The sequence below is a fragment of the Bufo gargarizans genome, chromosome 3, assembly GCF_014858855.1.
Source record: "Bufo gargarizans isolate SCDJY-AF-19 chromosome 3, ASM1485885v1, whole genome shotgun sequence".
Taxonomy (NCBI): Eukaryota; Metazoa; Chordata; class Amphibia; order Anura; family Bufonidae; genus Bufo; species Bufo gargarizans.
Genome location: NC_058082.1, coordinates 292,640,631 through 292,657,532, shown reverse-complemented (window position 1 = coordinate 292,657,532; position 16,902 = coordinate 292,640,631). Strand labels below are relative to the sequence as shown.

Here is a 16,902-nt window from a genome sequence, read left to right as displayed (position 1 = left end):
GAAATCCCTGTGGGTGCTGCTGCTGAAGGACGACAAGGAACTAGCGATTTGAAAGTTTGGCGTTCGGGTTATATAAGAATTCCGTAATGGATTGTGTTACCATGGACCATAACGGAATTCTATGATGGCATGCACCACGGAAGCCAGCATAGATCTCTATTATGACAGAATGCCTCATAGTCCGTGATAATGGAATTCTTAGGCTACTTTCACACTAGCGTTCGTCGGTCCGCTTGTGAGCTCCGTTTGAAGGGGCTCACGAGCGGACCCGAACGCCTCCGTCCAGCCCTGATGCAGTCTGAACGCTTGCAGCGTTCGGGTGTCCGCCTGGCCGTGCGGAGGCGAGCGGATCCGTTCAGACTTACAATGTAAGTCAATGGGAATGGATCCGCTTGAAGATGACACCATATGGCTCAATCTTCAAGCGGATCCGTCCCCCATTGACTTTACATTGAAAGTCTGAACGGATCCGCTCAGGCATCTTGCGCACTTAGAAATTTTTCTAAGTTATTAATGCAGACGGATCCGTACTGAACGGAGCCTCCGTCTGCATTAATATGATCAGATCCGTTCAGAACGGATCCGATCAAGCGCAAGTGTGAAAGTAGCCTTAGATAACCCGAATGCCGAACTTGCAAATGGCGAGTTTGCTCCACACCACGCCTTCTTATTAACTGGCTCGATGTCAGCCCCTGTAAGGGGCCTTTTTAGCTTGGGTTTCGTTGTAGTCCAAATGTATCTCCAATTTGTAACATTCTGCATTTCATTGATGCTGCTTATACTTCAGTGGTTGATGGTCAGTTATTAAAAGTATATCTGCACACTGTACTAGAAACTCCTTGTACGCACCCTTATATTATCACAAGGTTACTTTATGGTTTACATAAGCCACCACCTTGAGGAATCAACCTAGACCAAAGGATCAGAGCATAGTTAATATTTAGTTTAAAGGTTGTTAACACAGTTAAAGTGTAAAAAAAAATAATGAAAGACTGAAAAAGGGTAGAAGGCTTTTTATTGTGAATAAAAAAAACAAAAATGACAGTAATGCTGCTTACGTAAGTACACTGCTCTTTTCCCAGTGCATGCTGAGCCTTACATGTACACAATCTGCTGAGCTCAGAGAACATGGATGCAAGGCCAGGAGCTGGGACAGCCTGAAAATACCTAGATAGGGGCACAGTACCAGCTGTAATGGGCCTGAGCTCTGCTCCTGAACGGACGGACTGTTTAAGGTACATTCACATCTCAATGCTCCTCTGAGGTATATGGTGGCTTCCTGCTGTGACAGCACAACAGTATGAAATGTAACACTACGAGGATTGGAAAAAGCAGCAGCAACGAACCTGCTTTTTTTTTTTGGGCAGGGATTATGGAATGGGTGTAGGAGCAGCAACCCCCACCCTGTACCTTAAACAGCTCCAATCACATCTGGCAGGACAGATAATACTTTTCTTTATTTTTATCATAAACCAGCAGAGTGGGAGTGAGAGGGTAGGAGGACACGGGCTCAGGGAAGAAACACTGGAGGGGAGGCCGAGGCATCATCCTGCAGTGGAACCATCTGGGAGTTACACCCTTGGGATTACTTTCTCCAAGAAATCTTTCACTGTCATCATTTCCTGCAACAAGAAAGAAAATACCAATATGAGATGTAGAGGAAAGGTTATGGGATGATCAAGAGGATTAAACCCTACAGAAAAATAGCAATGGGGTAAAACAACATGATGCACATGGACTTGACGTGTGTACGATAACCCATACTGCACTCTTTGTGCGACTATACTCACCTATAAAAGCCATGCTTCTAGAGAGGAATACCTCTGCAAGGGGCTATTACACTGTCCGGGCATGGATGGGAACACATCTATCGGTGATCGTTTGCAAATGGCATCTGGTCTGGAGAATGAGCTCGGCAGATTGATATATAGTTTTGTGGGAAAAAATTCAGTACAACTTGTGTTTCATCCATTTACATTTCTGCTCATTCTGAGCATAGGAGTCCATAGTTTGATTTATGATTATTATTCTGTCCCATTACTTTTGGTCCCCTAACAAGTGGGAGGCACATATGCAAACTGTTGTAATTCCTACACTGTTCACCTGATTTAGATGTAAATACCCTCAAACTAAAGCTGACGGTCTGCAGGTAAAGCACATCTTGTCCGTTTCAATTCAAATCCATTGTGGTGGTGTATAGAGCCAAAAATGTTAGAATTGTGTCCATGTCCCAATATTTATGGACCTGACTGTATACCAGGCTGCATAGCTAGGACTGCATGCACTATATTTCTGTCCCCAGAAAACACAAAAGACCAGCAATACCACCCTTACCTCTTGACTGGTGCTGTGCGTGACTCCAGAATATGTTTTAAACTGAACCTTTGATGGGGTCACCAGACATTTCAGCTTTTCTGAGGTGAGAGTTCCAAAGCGAACAGGAATCATAGGATCTGCCTCCCCATGACACTGCAGGATAGAGATGTCCTTATTTACGCCGGATGCAGCCTGCCATAAAAAAATTCATAAAAATCCACATTATACAGAGGATAGGCAGATCGTCCCTTCTTTCATAAGACGCTTTAGAAATGTGAGGTATACAATAGGTAAAACACGAAAAGAAATCAATAGTACTGACATTTCAGTTGTTTTGACCAATTCTGCCCTAAAATCATCTAATATTGAGCTGTATTTTCCACATATAAAAGACAATGGAGGCTGACGGCCTTAGCCTTCACTGTCCACTGCAGAAGTAATAAGTGTCTAATTTGCAGGGATCTGACCGGAGGTGCCCCAACAGATCGCAAGAACGGGTGCCCATATTCTCCTGTTCGACTAGAGCAACAGACATGCATGCATGACTACTGCTCCATTCAAAATTCAAACAGGGAAACAAAGACCCCAGTTCTTATGATTGGCAGGGGCACAAGTGGCCATCCACGCCGATCAGCCATTTAACCCCTATCCTGTGTGTTGGGATGAGACCACAAAGCTGAGAAATGCAGTATGCATTGTCACCTGTAAGATGACTGTAAAAGTTTAAAGACCCCCAACCAGCAATTGGTGGCACCATTTGCCTCTCCCACAGTTCTTCTGAAGAGGATGTCAATTTAACCACTTCATATCTGGGCCATTTCCCCCTTCCTGACAGAGCCATTTTTTGCAAATGTCACTTTATGTGGTAATAACTTTAAAACGCTTTTACTTATCCAGGCCAATTCTGAGATTGTTTTCTCGTCACATATTGAACTTCATAACAGTGGTAAAATTGAGTCAAAAAATTTCATTTTTAAATTATAAAAAAAAAATACCAAATTTATAAAAAATTTGAAAAAATTATCACATTTCAATTTCTCTATTTTTATAATAGATAGTAATACCTCCAAAATAGTTATTACTTTAAATTTCCCATATGTCTACTTTATGTTTGGATCATTTTGTGAATGTCAGTTTAATTTTTTGGGGACGTTAGAAGGCTTAGAAGCATACCCACTTTTTAAAGATCCAGTTCAGGTATGGTCACTTTGTGGCGCTTACATAATAGATTTCAGAATTTCACTTTTTTGGCAGATTTTCCATTTTAATCCATTTTTTTCCGCTAACAAAGCAAGCGCTAACAGCCAAACAAAACTCAATATTTATTGCCCCGATTCTGTAGTTTACAGAAAAACCCCATATGTGGTCATAAACTGCTGTACAGGCACACAGTAGGGCGCAGAAGGAAAGGAGCACCATGTGGTTTTTGGAAGGTAGATTTAGCTGGACTGGTTTTTTGACACCATGTAACATTTGAAGACCCCCTGATGCACCCCTAGAGTAGAAACTGCAAAAAAGTGACCCCTTTATGGAAACTACGAGATAAGGTGGCAGTTTTGTTGGTACTGTTTTAGGGTACATATGCTTTTTGGTTGCTGTATATTACACTTTTTGTGAGGCAAGGTAACAAAAAATTGCTGTTTTGGCACAGTTTTTATTTTTTGTTATTTACAATGTTCATCTGACAGGTTAGATTACCTGATATTTTTTATACAGCAGGTTCTTATGGACACGGCGATACCGAATATCTATACTTTTTTTTATTTAAGTTTTACACAATATCATTTTTTAAACAAAAAAATAAATAATCATTTTAGTGTCTCCATAGTCTGAGAGCCATGGTTTTTTTATTTTCTGGTCGATTGTCTTAGGTAGGGTATCATTTTTGCGGGATGAGATGACGGTTTGATTGGTACTATTTTGGTGTCCATATGACTTTTTGATCGCTTGCTTTTACACTTTTTGTTCTCCTGGGAGGTTAGGTCATGTGATATTTTTATAAAGCAGGTTCTTACAGACGCGGCGATACCCAATATGTATACTTTTTTATTTACTTAAGTTTTACACAATAACAGCATATTTGAAAACAAAAACAAAAAAATATGATATTTTAGTGTCTCCATATCCACCCATAGTTTTTTTTGGGCGATTGTCCTAGGTAGGATCTAATTTTTTGCAGGATGAGGTGACTGTTATATTGGTACTATTTTGGGGGGCATACGCCTTTTTAATTACTTTTAGTGATGTAATGTTCACCTGAGGGGTCATGTAATATTTTTATAGAGCCGGTCGTTACAGACGTGGCAATACCCAATATGTATACTTTCATTTATTTAAGTTTTACATAATAAAATAATTTTTTAAACAAAAAATATATATCATGTTTTAATGTCTCCATAGTCTAAGAGTCAGTTTATTTTTTATTTTTGGGGCGATTGTCTTAGGTAGGGTATCATTTTTTTGCGGGATGAGGTGACGGTTGGGTGCATGCGACTTTGATCGGTTGCCTATTACACTTTTTGTGATGTAAGGTGACAAAATGAATTTTTTGTGGCACTGTTTCTATTTTTTATACGACATTCACCTGAGGAGTTGGGTAATGTGATATTTTTTTATAGGAGATGGTTGTCACGGACACGGCGATACCTAATATGTCTACTTTTTATTTATTTATATCACTTTAACACAATAATATCATTTTTGAAACAAAAAATCATGTTTTAATATCTCCATGTTCTGAGAGCTATAGTATTTTTTATTTTTGAGCGATTCTTATGTAGGGGCTAATTTTTTGCGGAATGAGGTAACAGTTTTATTAGTACCATTTTGTGGGACATATGCTTTTTTGATCACTTGGTGTTGCACTTTTTGTGATGTAGGGTGACAAAAATGGTTTTTTTTTTTATGGTGTTTATCGGACGGGGCGGATCATGTGATATATTTATAGAGCCGGACGCAGCAATACCAAATATGTCTTTTATTTATTTTTTCCTATTTTTAATATTTTTTTTTAATTACTTAATTTGGGAATTTTATTTTTTACATACGAAACCTTTTTTTTTTTTTATAAAACTTAAATTTTTTTTATTTCTTTCTTTTATTTTACACTTTGTGTCCCCCATAAGGTCATACAAGACATATCCCCCCCCCCCCCCCCAACTATTGATTTCTCCTGTAACTGGGGTTGACATACAGGGGAAATACACCCCTCAGAGAGGCTGTACAGCGCAATACAGGGTTGAACAGCCTCAATGCAGGGCTGATCGAGGTCTGTTGAAGACCTGACAGCTCCTGCACTCTCCCGGCCCCGGCGGTCACAAAGCCACCGGGCTGGGACAGGAAGCGCATTGCGCTTCCTGCTCTGTATTCACAGCGCTTGGCAAACGATGTGTATACAGCAATCTAGAAGGCAGGCACACCTGGGAACTGTCCCTGCCTTCTCTCTGGGTTGCCCCGCTGTCACTGAAAGCGCCCCCACCCGCTCAGCAGCTGCACGATTAGCGTGCAACTGCGATCTCTGAATGGACGTTCCACAACGTCCATTCAGAGTTAAACATCCATCCATAGGATGTTAATATCCTATGGGCGGATGTGAGTTGGTTAAGAGGAGACGCCTGTCGTTAGTAACAGGGGGCTCTCCTCCTGAAATGAAACCACCACCCGCAGTTATGAAGATCTGTCCTGAAAATACAAACTCAACCAATTTATAGTAGTTACCTGTTTAAAGTGAATGAATAAAATATTGTTAATTGAATAATTTACAGGTTTAGCACTCTAGCCATCCAATTTACTCTCCAGCAGGGATAGGCAGGGTACTGTGGACTTTAGAACTAGTCAAATTACTCGAGCAGTCAATCCATTTCTACATTTTTTATTGGTTTAGGAAACAAGAGCTTAACAGGCACCGGCCTCAAACACCTCAAACATCTCCATGTGGTAGGAAATTTCACAGCACACAACAGATCACAACTTTGCTTGCAATGCACAAACTTGTATTTTGTCCTTAACCACTTAAGGACCACAGGTTTATACCCCCCTAGTGACTAGGCCCTTATTTTTACAAATCGGCACTCCACAACTTTACCGGTTTATTGCTCGGTCATGCAACTTACCACCCAAATGAATTTTACCTCCTTTTCTTCTCACTAATAGAGCTTTCATTTGGTGGTATTTCATTGCTGCTGACATTTTTACTTTTTTGTTATTAATCGAAATTTAATGAAATTTTTTCAAAAAAAATGACATTTATCACTTTCAGTTGTAAATTTTTTTTAAAAAAACGACATCCATATATAAATTTTTCTCTAAATTTATTGTTCTACATGTCTTTGATAAAAAAAAAATGTTTGGGTAAAAAAATAAAATAATGGTTTGGGTAAAAGCTATAGCGTTTACAAACTATGGTACAAAAATGTGAATTTCCGATTTTTGAAGCAGCTCTGACTTTCTGAGCACCTGTCGTCATGTTTCCTGAGGTTCTACAAATGCCCAGACAGTAGAAAAACCCCACAAATTACCCCATTTCGGAAAGAAGACACCCTAAGGTATTCGTTGATGGGCATAGTGAGTTCATAGAACTTTTTATTTTTTGTCACAAGTTAACGGAAAATTATGATTTTTTTTTATTTATTTTTTCCTTACAGTCTCATATTCCACTAACTTGTGACAAAAAATAAAAACTTCCATGAACTCACTATGCCCATCAAGAAATACCTTGGGGTGTCTTCTTTCCAAAATGGGGTCACTAGTGGGGTAGTTATACTGCCCTGGCATTCTAGGGGCCCTAATGTGTGGGAAGTAGTTTGAAATCAAAATGTGTAAAAAATGACCTGTGAAATCCTAAAGGTGCACTTTGGAATATGTGCCCCTTTGCCCACCTAGGCTGCAAAAAAGTGTCACACATCTGGTATCGCCGTACTCAGGAGAAGTTGGGCAATGTGTTTTGGGGTGTCATTTTACATATACCCATGCTGGGTGAGAGAAATATCTCGGCAAAAGACAACTTTTCCCATTTTGTTTATACAAAGTTGGCATTTGACCGAGATATTTATCTCACCCAGCATGGGTATATGTAAAATGACACCCCAAAACACATTGCCCAACTTCTCCTGAGTACGGCGATACCAGATGTGTGACACTTTTTTGCAGCCTAGATGCGCAAAGGGGCCCAAATTCCTTTTAGGAGGGCATTTTTAGACATTTGGATCCCAGACTTCTTCTCACGCTTTAGGGCCCCTAAAATGCCAGGGCAGTATAAATACCCCACATGTGACTCCACTTTGGAAAGAAGACACCCCAAGGTATTCAATGAGGGGCATGGCGAGTTCATAGAATTATTATTTTTTGGGCACAAGTTAGCGGAAATAGATTTTTTTTGTTTTTTCTCACAAAGTCTCCCTTTCCGCTAACTTGGGACAAAAATTTCAATATCTTTCATGGACTCAATATGCCCCTCAGCGAATACCTTGGGGTGTCTTCTTTCCGAAATGGGGTCACATGTGGGGTATTTATACTGCCCTGGCATTTTAGGTGCCCTAAAGAGTGAGAAGAAGTCTGGAATATAAATGTCTAAAAAATTTTACGCATTTGGATTCTGTGAGGGGTATGGCGAGTTCATGTGAGAGATTATTTTTTGACACAAGTTAGTGGAATATGAGGAAAAAAAACAAAGACAATTTCCCGCTAACTTAGGCCAAAAAAAATGTCTGAATGGAGCCTTACAGGGAGGTGCTCAATGACAGGGGGGTGATCAGGGAGTGTATACGGGGTGATCACCCCCCTGTCATTGATCATCCCCCTGAAAGGCTCCATTCAGACGTCCATATGTTTTTTACGGATCCACGGATCGGATCCGCAAAACACATACGGACGTCTGAATGGAGCCTTACAGGGGGGTGATCAGGGAGTCTAAATGGGGTGACCACCCCCCTGTCATTGATCACCCCCCTGTAAGGCTCCATTCAGACGTCCGTATGTGTTTTGCGGATCCGATCCGTGGATCTGCAAAACACATACGGACCTCTGAATGGAGCCAGCCTTACAAGGGGGTGATCAATGACAGGGGGGGTGATCAGGGAGTCTATATGGGGTGATTACCCCCCCCCCTGTAAGGCTCCATTCAGACGTCCGTATGTGTTTTGCGGATCCGATCCATGTAGCCGTGGATACGTAAAAAACATATGGCCGTCTGAATGGAGCCTTACAGGGGGGTGATCAATGACAGGGAGTCTATATGGGGTGATCAGGGGTTAATAAGTGACAGGGGGGGGGGGTGTAGTGTAGTGGTGTTTGGTGCTACTTTACAGAGCTGCCTGTGTCCTCTGGTGGTCGATCCAAGCAAAAGGGACCACCAGAGGACCAGGTAGCAGGTATATTAGACGCTGTTATCAAAACAGCGTCTAATATACCTGTTAGGGGTTTAAAAAATAAATCGCATCTACAGCCTGCCAGCGAACGATCGCCGCTGGCAGGCTGCAGATCCACTCGCTTACCTTCCGATCCTGTGAACACGCGCGCCTGTGTGCGCGCGCGTTCACAGGAAATCTCGGCTCACGCGAGATGACGCCAATCGGCGTTAGTGTAGCCTGAGAGCGCCGCAGCAATAACACCTTTCGGCGTTAGGTGTGCGGCAAGCGGTTAAAGGGGTTATCCTGGAAAAGATGATGATGACCTATTCTCAGGATAAGTCATCAATATCACATTGGCGGGGGTCTACCAAGCACATTGTCGTACATCGTATAGTGGCAGCGCTTGCTATTCTAGCTCAGCCCCATTGACTTGAATGGGGCTGAGCTGCAACTAAACCATGTGACCGATGTAGGGTGACGTCACTGGACTAGGAAGAGGCTGCAGCGCTGACGGAGCACCAGCGGTCCCAGGTGTGGGACCCCCACCGAACTTATACTGATGGCATTTCCTGAGGATAGGTCATCAATATATTTTCAGGGATAACCCCTGTAAAGAACATGAAAGAGTTAACCTATACTTGTTTCTGCTTGTGTAAATGATGTCAGCTCTGCAACCTCCTTGAGAGCTTGCGTGTCAGGGGCTGCACGGTGTCTATATACACATGGAAGTAAACATACAATATGGAGCAATCCATGAGCCTACTGGGTTTTATTTTATGTCAAATAGACAAACACTACCATATACCAGCTCTTTACATTTAGACCATTTTGAGACTATACATTGCACTTAAGAGTATTCCAACTCTAGATGTTTATGGCATAAATGCAGAAAGATCACTGGTCTCCCACAGCATGACAATTGCTAGCCACTACTCTGACTGCAACAGCTGCCCTGGAAGCTCTCCCTGGATCCTGCAATCATCAAGATCTGTTGTTTTTATCCGACAGGTACTCCGGTGTCCTCCCACACTCCAGACATACTGATAGGGACCATAGATTGTGAGCCCCATTGGGGACAGCGTCATGCTAATGTCTGTAAAGAGCTGCGGAATATAGTAGTGCTATATAAAGGAGTATAAGAATAAATGTAGTCTATGCAACAGTTTCCTTTAGGTTTCTTTTAATATTACCTGAGGGAATGTCTTGTGCAGCGGCAGCCAACAGCTAAGTCCCACAATTCCTGCAAGTTTCTGTTGACAGGTCAGAGCAGTATACAAAGACAGGGCCCCTCCCTTAAAAAAAAAAAAAATATATAATGAAAAAGAGCACAGAAATGTTAAAACCTGTTATTACATGTACCAGTGAGAAATATAAGGGCTCTTCACTTGCTGGAATCATGCTCCGTGTGAGAGAGGGATCGTGCGGTCTTGGGTACAGAAAGGTACGGCATTATTCATGATTGATAATACTGTGTGCCTCTGCCTGACCTTTCTGTTACAGAATCATAGTGATATAAAGCTGGCAGTATGATTCCAGTACAGAAATGTCACACAGTATTATCAATAATGATAATGCCATGTGCTTCTGTAGTCCAGAACGCACGATCCCTCTCTCACACAGAGTGCGATTCCCACAAGGGACACGCTCGTGTGAAAGAGCCCCCAAAGTAGGGTTACAGAAGAAAGTAAAAAGATTACAAAAGGTGTTAAAAGCAAAGTATCAACTTTTAAAAGACCACCCAAGCATACTTACATTCTCACCACGGGGTCCAGCGCTGCCTTCTCCAGACTGCCAACATCAGGTACAGATGGGGGCTGCTGCAGCCAATGACTGGGTGCAGCGATGACATTTCCCCCCAAGCCATATGTGAGCGATGATGATGTGCCATTTAGAGGGAAGGATATGTCACCACTGCAACTAGTTATTAGCTGAAGCAGCTTAGATGACCCCCCCCCCCCCTCCCTAATTCATACCAGATGTTGACACAAGGCACTGGTAGTCTGGAAAAAACTGTGCAAGACCCTAGGAGCCAGAACCAAGTGTCAAGGAGCAGGTAAGTATGCCTCACCAAACAAGGGCTAAAAGTTGGATCAAATATACCACATATATACTACATAAACATCAGTATCCCAAAAACGTTGAAACAGAGTCTGTGCAACATTGGCCTCCATCCATAGACGTGATAAAAATACATAGTAAAAAACCCAAAGACTACTAAGCTACCAAAACCTACATACAACTTACAAGTTATACACACCACCTTACACACAGAAAATATAAGAATTGAAAGAAAATTCCACTTTGTCACTAGAACACTTACTGAAGCAGGTGCCCTATGCAAGCATAATGTACTCGTGAGTATACACCAGGGATGGCCAACCTGCAGCTCTCCAGCTGTTGTAAAACTACAACTCCCACCATGCCCTGCTGTAGGCTGATAGCGGTAGTCAGTCTGGGCATGCTGGGAGTTGTCGTATTGCAACAGCTGGAAAGCCTCAGGTTGGCCAGCCCTGGTATACATTTACTACATATCTTGTGTGCGTTAAAGATACACCTAAACCGGAGGAACGCATCCATCTTTGATTACATATAAATATTTCCATCCTGCTATAAAAACTCAAATCCCAATTATAAACCTCTCATCTAACCAATATCAATTGTTTTGTGGAACTAGTTTGAAAAAAACAAAAAGTTATATGGCAAGAGGTCAGTGGGTGAAAATGTCATTTCTCAGTGACTTGTGCTCTTCAGAAACAGACAAATTATCTAGTAATAATCATATCGCTATGGCTGTATCTTGTAATGGCTATTGCTAGAGAAGCAGTTAGGAGATTTTACATTAGAGATTGGATAAAGAAAAACGGATTTCCAGACATGTGAAACTGGGCTAAATTGTATAAACCTAATTGCATGTCGGGGAATGCCGTGCAAACACTCATCAAGACACTGGCAAAGGTCTGGGTCACGGAACCAATAAATGGCCTAATTAGAAGTAAAGAGACGTTTAGATTATCAAGGCATCATCTTTTTACTCCTTTACTGCAAAAAGAACTCCCCCCCCCCCCCCAATGTGAGAGGGTAAGCATGTTATCTGATTGATGAAGGGGTGATAACAAGCACAAAAGTTCATGTTATCCCTCCCCTCTCCAAGGTCATCTATAGCCAGACAAGGAGAGCAGGAGACAGCACGTCCCTCATTGGCATCCTTTCTGATCTTTCACACAGGTAAAAGTCAGAGCTGCATGAATTATGGTCAATTGGTAGCATTAGGTCTCATGCATGCGACCGCAGTTTCTGTGCAGATCGCATGCAGACTCATTCATTTCAACATGGCCGGGAAAAGATGCAGACAGCACACAGTGTGATGTCCGCATTCGTATGTCCATTCCACGGCCCTGCAAAAAAAAAAAGAGAAATAAAAGAATTGAACAGGTCCTATTCTTGTCTGTTTTGAGGACAAGAACAGGCAATTCTAACAGAGGGCGGGATGTGCAGATCCACAAAAACGGCTACAGCCATGTGCATAAACCCTTAAAGGGTTTCTGTCACTAGAATTAACCCTATTATGCAAATTAGCCTCTAGGAGCAGGGGGGCGTTGCTCCTAAAGGCTCCGTTCTCCCAGCTCCTGTCACGCCCTGCCGTCCTTGATTGACAGGGCCAGCGTTCGTCTTCTCCTGCCAGCCCTGTGCGCTGGATAAATCTCGCGTCTGCGCAGTCCCAGCACACAGGGCCGGCAGGGGGAGATGAGCGCTGCCTGGCCCTGTCAATAAAGGGTGGCAGGGTGTGACATGAGGTGGGAGAACCTTAGCCTCTAGGAGCAGGAACAACTTCCCCACCCGGTCCTAGAGGCTAATTTGCATATTACAAAAGTTCAAACTGAACAAGTATAAGAATAGAAGAGTTGGGGTCTGCTGACATTAGCACATCGCTAATAGGGTTAATTCTGGTGACAGAAACCCTTTAAACAATGGTATGCATGTTGCACTCAGATTTATCTCAATTGAATTAAATGGAAAAAACGCTTGTGAATTCATATGGCGCCTTTTTTTCCGCTTGCATAAAAAAGATGCGACCATCCTTGAGGCGGAATCCACATGCATGAGTTCCCACTGAAATGGGCAGAATTAAAAAATAACACTTATAAAAAATGAAGTGGAATAAAAACTGCATCCTTAAAAAAAAAAAAAAAAACACAAGGAATCCTAAAAGGTATTTTTCGGCACTATCTATTTTAGCCCCATGCTGTTAAACCTCCAGGATACATAAAGCTGTAGACATAAGAAAGCTGAACACTTCTATTAGTCAGCATCAGTACGCCAGGTACCTGGGAAAATCCTCCTAGGACAATCCTATTGGCTGGAATTCCATTCTTCACTTCATGTTCAATGATACTTTTAACTGAAAAGGAAATAAAAATTAAAACAGAAAACCAAGAAATTGCCTTTACAACTTCTGACCTTAAAGGGGTTTTACAGGAGTAATTGTCCATGAGGTAATGGCCCCTAGCCTGCATCACCTACTGTAAGATTCATACTTACCTTTTCCCCAGGCTGTTCACATAACCAATGAGGACTTGATTCTGATGGCTCCTGAGTGGGCGCCATCTTTAAAGACCAGACATACGCAGTACATGAATGACAGATGTCGTGGAAGGGTTAAAGGGGCTTTCTGTGAATAATTACCTGGTGGCCCCTAGCCTGTATTACCCACTGAAAGATTCATATTTACCTGCTCCCCACCGCTCTGGTCCTGTGCGGTGTCTTCCGTTCCTCCATCTTCTGGTTCCTGGCTTCATTTCTTCTGGACAGATACAGACATGGTCTTGTGTGCTGCTGCAGCTAATGACTGGTTTCAATGGTGGCTTGTCCCCGAGTGACACGTCACCGCTGAATCCAGTCATTGGCTGCAGAAGTGCAGGTGACCATGTCCATACCTGCCCGGAAGAAAACAAGCCAGGGACAGAAAGATGGAGGAACAGAAGCCACCGCACAGGACTAGAGCAGCAGGTGAATATGAATCTTTCAGTAGGTGATGCTGGATGGGGGCTATCAGATTATTATGTACCATTATGAAGCAGCCTCACAAGCTGTGCTCACACCATCCACAGTGGGCAACAGCTAGGACGACCAGGATCAGAGATACACACCATGAAAATCTAACAAGACAGATCAACCTTTTGTCACTTATCTGCCATCAATCAGCATGTCAGGAGATGCCACTGGTTGGCAGAAAACTGTGTAAACTGGCCTTTCCATCTGTCCCAAATCTCTAGTGTATGGCCGGAATTATTATATTAAAGGGGACATCCAATTTCATGAGACCCCCCCACCACCACATGTGCCGGGCCCCTCACCGGCAATATACTTACCCTGCTCCTGGCGCCGTTCCTAGTTCCCGCCGTTGGGGGTAAAACATCCGGTGTCGGGGGGGGGGGAGCAGCCAATGGCAGGCAGGGACGAGCCTGCCTAGCGTCACCCGCGATGCTAGAGAGGCTCATTCCCGCCTGCCATTGGCTGCTCCTCCCCTGACACTGGATGTTTTTATCCGTGTTTAGGGAGAAGCAACAGCGGCGATGCGGGGACCAGGGGCGGTGCGGGGAGCAGGGTAAGTATATTACTGGTGAAGGGCCCGGCACATGTGGGGGGGGGGGGGGGTTTCTTGAAATTGGATAACTCCTTTAATATTGATGACCTATCCCCAACCATTTTTGACCAGTCTGCCATCTCCACTGTCACTATGACAGCTTGCTGATGTCTTCCCAGAAATCGACAAGACTGCCAGCAACACCCCAGCACACTGGCTGGTGAGCCAAGATGGCGACTACATGTTGGTTGACAACTAAGTAACGTGATTAAAGGGATTCTTACTGCTATCTGCAGCCTTCTTGATGCCTGCCTCATCTTCAGGAGCATCTGGGCTCAGGCCCATTAAGTCAAACCTACAAGGAAAAGGAAAGAAAAAAAGTGCTTTGTAATAAAACCCAATGATCGGGCAACTGGAAAGCCACCCTGGACAGCCTCAGACTTACCATGCTGGCATCACCATCTTCATGTTCAGTGTTACAGGAATGCGGGGCCTGTGGGGGTTAAAGGATGTTTTATCACACTTGCCCGTCAGCATTAAAAGAGGTTGTCTCACTTCAGTAAGTGGCACTTACTAATGTATTGTTATTATCCATATTGTCACCTTTACTGGCTGGATTCATTTTTCCATCACATTATACACTGCTTGTTTCCATGGTTACGACCACCTTGTAATCCAGCAGCGGTGGTCGTGCTTGCACACTATAGGAAAAAGCACCAGCCTATGAGCGCTCCCATGGTCCTGGCCACCAGAGAGACCGATGGTTTTTCCTATGCTGTGCAAGCACAACTACCACTGATGGATTGCAGGGTGGCCGTAACTATGAAAATGATCAGTGTATAATGTGATGGAAAAATGAATCCAGACAGCAAAGGAAGCAATATGGATAATAACAATACATTAGTAAGTGCCTTGTATTAACTTTCTCTACGTAATAAATGCCACTTACTGAAGTGAGACACCCCTTTTACAACCACTAAGTTACCAACAGATGATACTTACGCATGTGGACATATATATTTGACATGAGGCAGTTTAATCGCAGACAGTGACTCAGCCCAGCCATGTCTAGAACGAGAGAGAGCGATTACATGTACATGACAACAAATACGTGGCCTTGCATAGAAGTGACGGGAGACAACCACCTCTCCATGGGGGAGATTTATCAAACTGGTGTAAATGAAAACTGGCTTAGCTGCCCATAGCAACCAATCAAATTCTACCTTTTATTTTTCACAGCTCTTTTGGAAAATGAAAGGAGGAATCTGATTGGTTGCTACGGGCAACTAAGCTAGTTCTACTTTACACCAGTTTGATAAATCTCCCCACGTCTCTCTAAGTGGGACTGGGGTTGGAGACCCCCGATTCTGGAGATAGGACCGGACCCTGGGGTGGGAGCTGCAGAAATGCATCATATATTCTTTGGATAGGTCATAAATATAAGGGTATGTTCAAACAATAGGTTTCCATGCTGCTTTGAGCACATTTTTCGGACTAAATGGGACCACAAAAATGAATGAAGCACCGCTCAAGGGCAATGGAACAAGACATTGGGATTGTGTATCTGCACCCTAGCAGCATGTTCACACACGGCAGAATTGAGCCATATTCAGGCAATCAATGAGATTTCTGCAACACATCCGCCCCATGTGAATGCGCCCTACCCAAAACACCCACAGAGAAATGATATATGAAGAATAAAGCGATCACTGCCAGGTTCTCCATAACTTACCCGGTGTCCCCGAGGCCATGCAAAAAGATTACCTATGAAGAGCAGAGACACACAGATCAGACGGTGGGACCACACAGAGCCCCCGCCCTGGAGCCCAGAGGGGACATCACATGGCACCATCCCCCAGTAGTAATGTGCTCACCGCCGCGGTCTCGCGATCCCCTCCGGGCACGGTCACAGCGTCGGTAAGTAGCGGCACAGACATGTTGTTTCCGCACATGCACCGGAGTGATGTCACACACCGCCCCGGTGACCTCTGACCTCCCGAGAAGAAACAATGAGCCGCAGCCGCTAAGCGGATCTAACCCCAGCGCATGTCACGTGATCGCGCCGCTCCCCGGACGTCACGGCTTCACGTTCTGGTGCCATTAGGCGGCCATCTTACTTGTGGCGGAAGAGACCCAAATGAAGTATCTTTTTTTTCTCCTTTTTTATTTATTCAATTAATACCACATTATTTGACTAAAACAAATGTGCATTTCTTGCTTTTGGTCCTACAATAAAATCCATTCTACCATTCATTTGACCTTGAGCTACTAGCATAGGTTCCAGCTGTTGTGAAACTATAACAGGGATCAGCAACCTTCGGCACTCCAGCTGCTGTGAAACTACAACTCCCAGCATGCACACTTTCTTGGCTGTCCTTGTAACTCCCATAGAAGTGAAAGGAGGATTCTGGAAGTTGTAGTTTCAGAACAGCTGGAGCACCGGAGGTTGCTGATCCCTGAACTATAACTTCCAACATGCACACTTGCTAAAATGCTATTGGAACGTCATAGAAGTAAATTGAGCATGCTGGGAGCTGCATTTTTACAACAGCTGGTGTGCTAGAAGTTGCTGACTCTTTATTAGTGTTAAGCGAACTTGTGTTTTAAGTTCAGCGTCTAAAGTTCGGGTTATCGAAGAATCACGTTATGGATTCC

At 43.3% G+C, this 16,902-nt stretch overlaps 1 protein-coding gene across 1 annotated transcript; it reads right to left on the bottom strand.

Annotated features, from left to right (window-relative positions):
* Nucleotides 1-998: 998 nt before the first annotated feature.
* On the bottom strand, nucleotides 999-16,313 carry LYPLA2 (lysophospholipase 2). The gene is made up of 9 exons (XM_044285267.1): nucleotides 16,122-16,313; nucleotides 15,980-16,011; nucleotides 15,250-15,315; nucleotides 14,693-14,740; nucleotides 14,532-14,602; nucleotides 12,989-13,062; nucleotides 9,854-9,955; nucleotides 2,335-2,508; nucleotides 999-1,622 (listed from the first exon to the last, which is right to left on the bottom strand). Exons 1-9 carry the CDS (start codon nucleotides 16,197-16,199, stop codon nucleotides 1,572-1,574), a joined length of 696 nt encoding a protein of 231 aa, XP_044141202.1. The 5' UTR covers nucleotides 16,200-16,313; the 3' UTR covers nucleotides 999-1,571.
* Nucleotides 16,314-16,902: the final 589 nt, after the last annotated feature.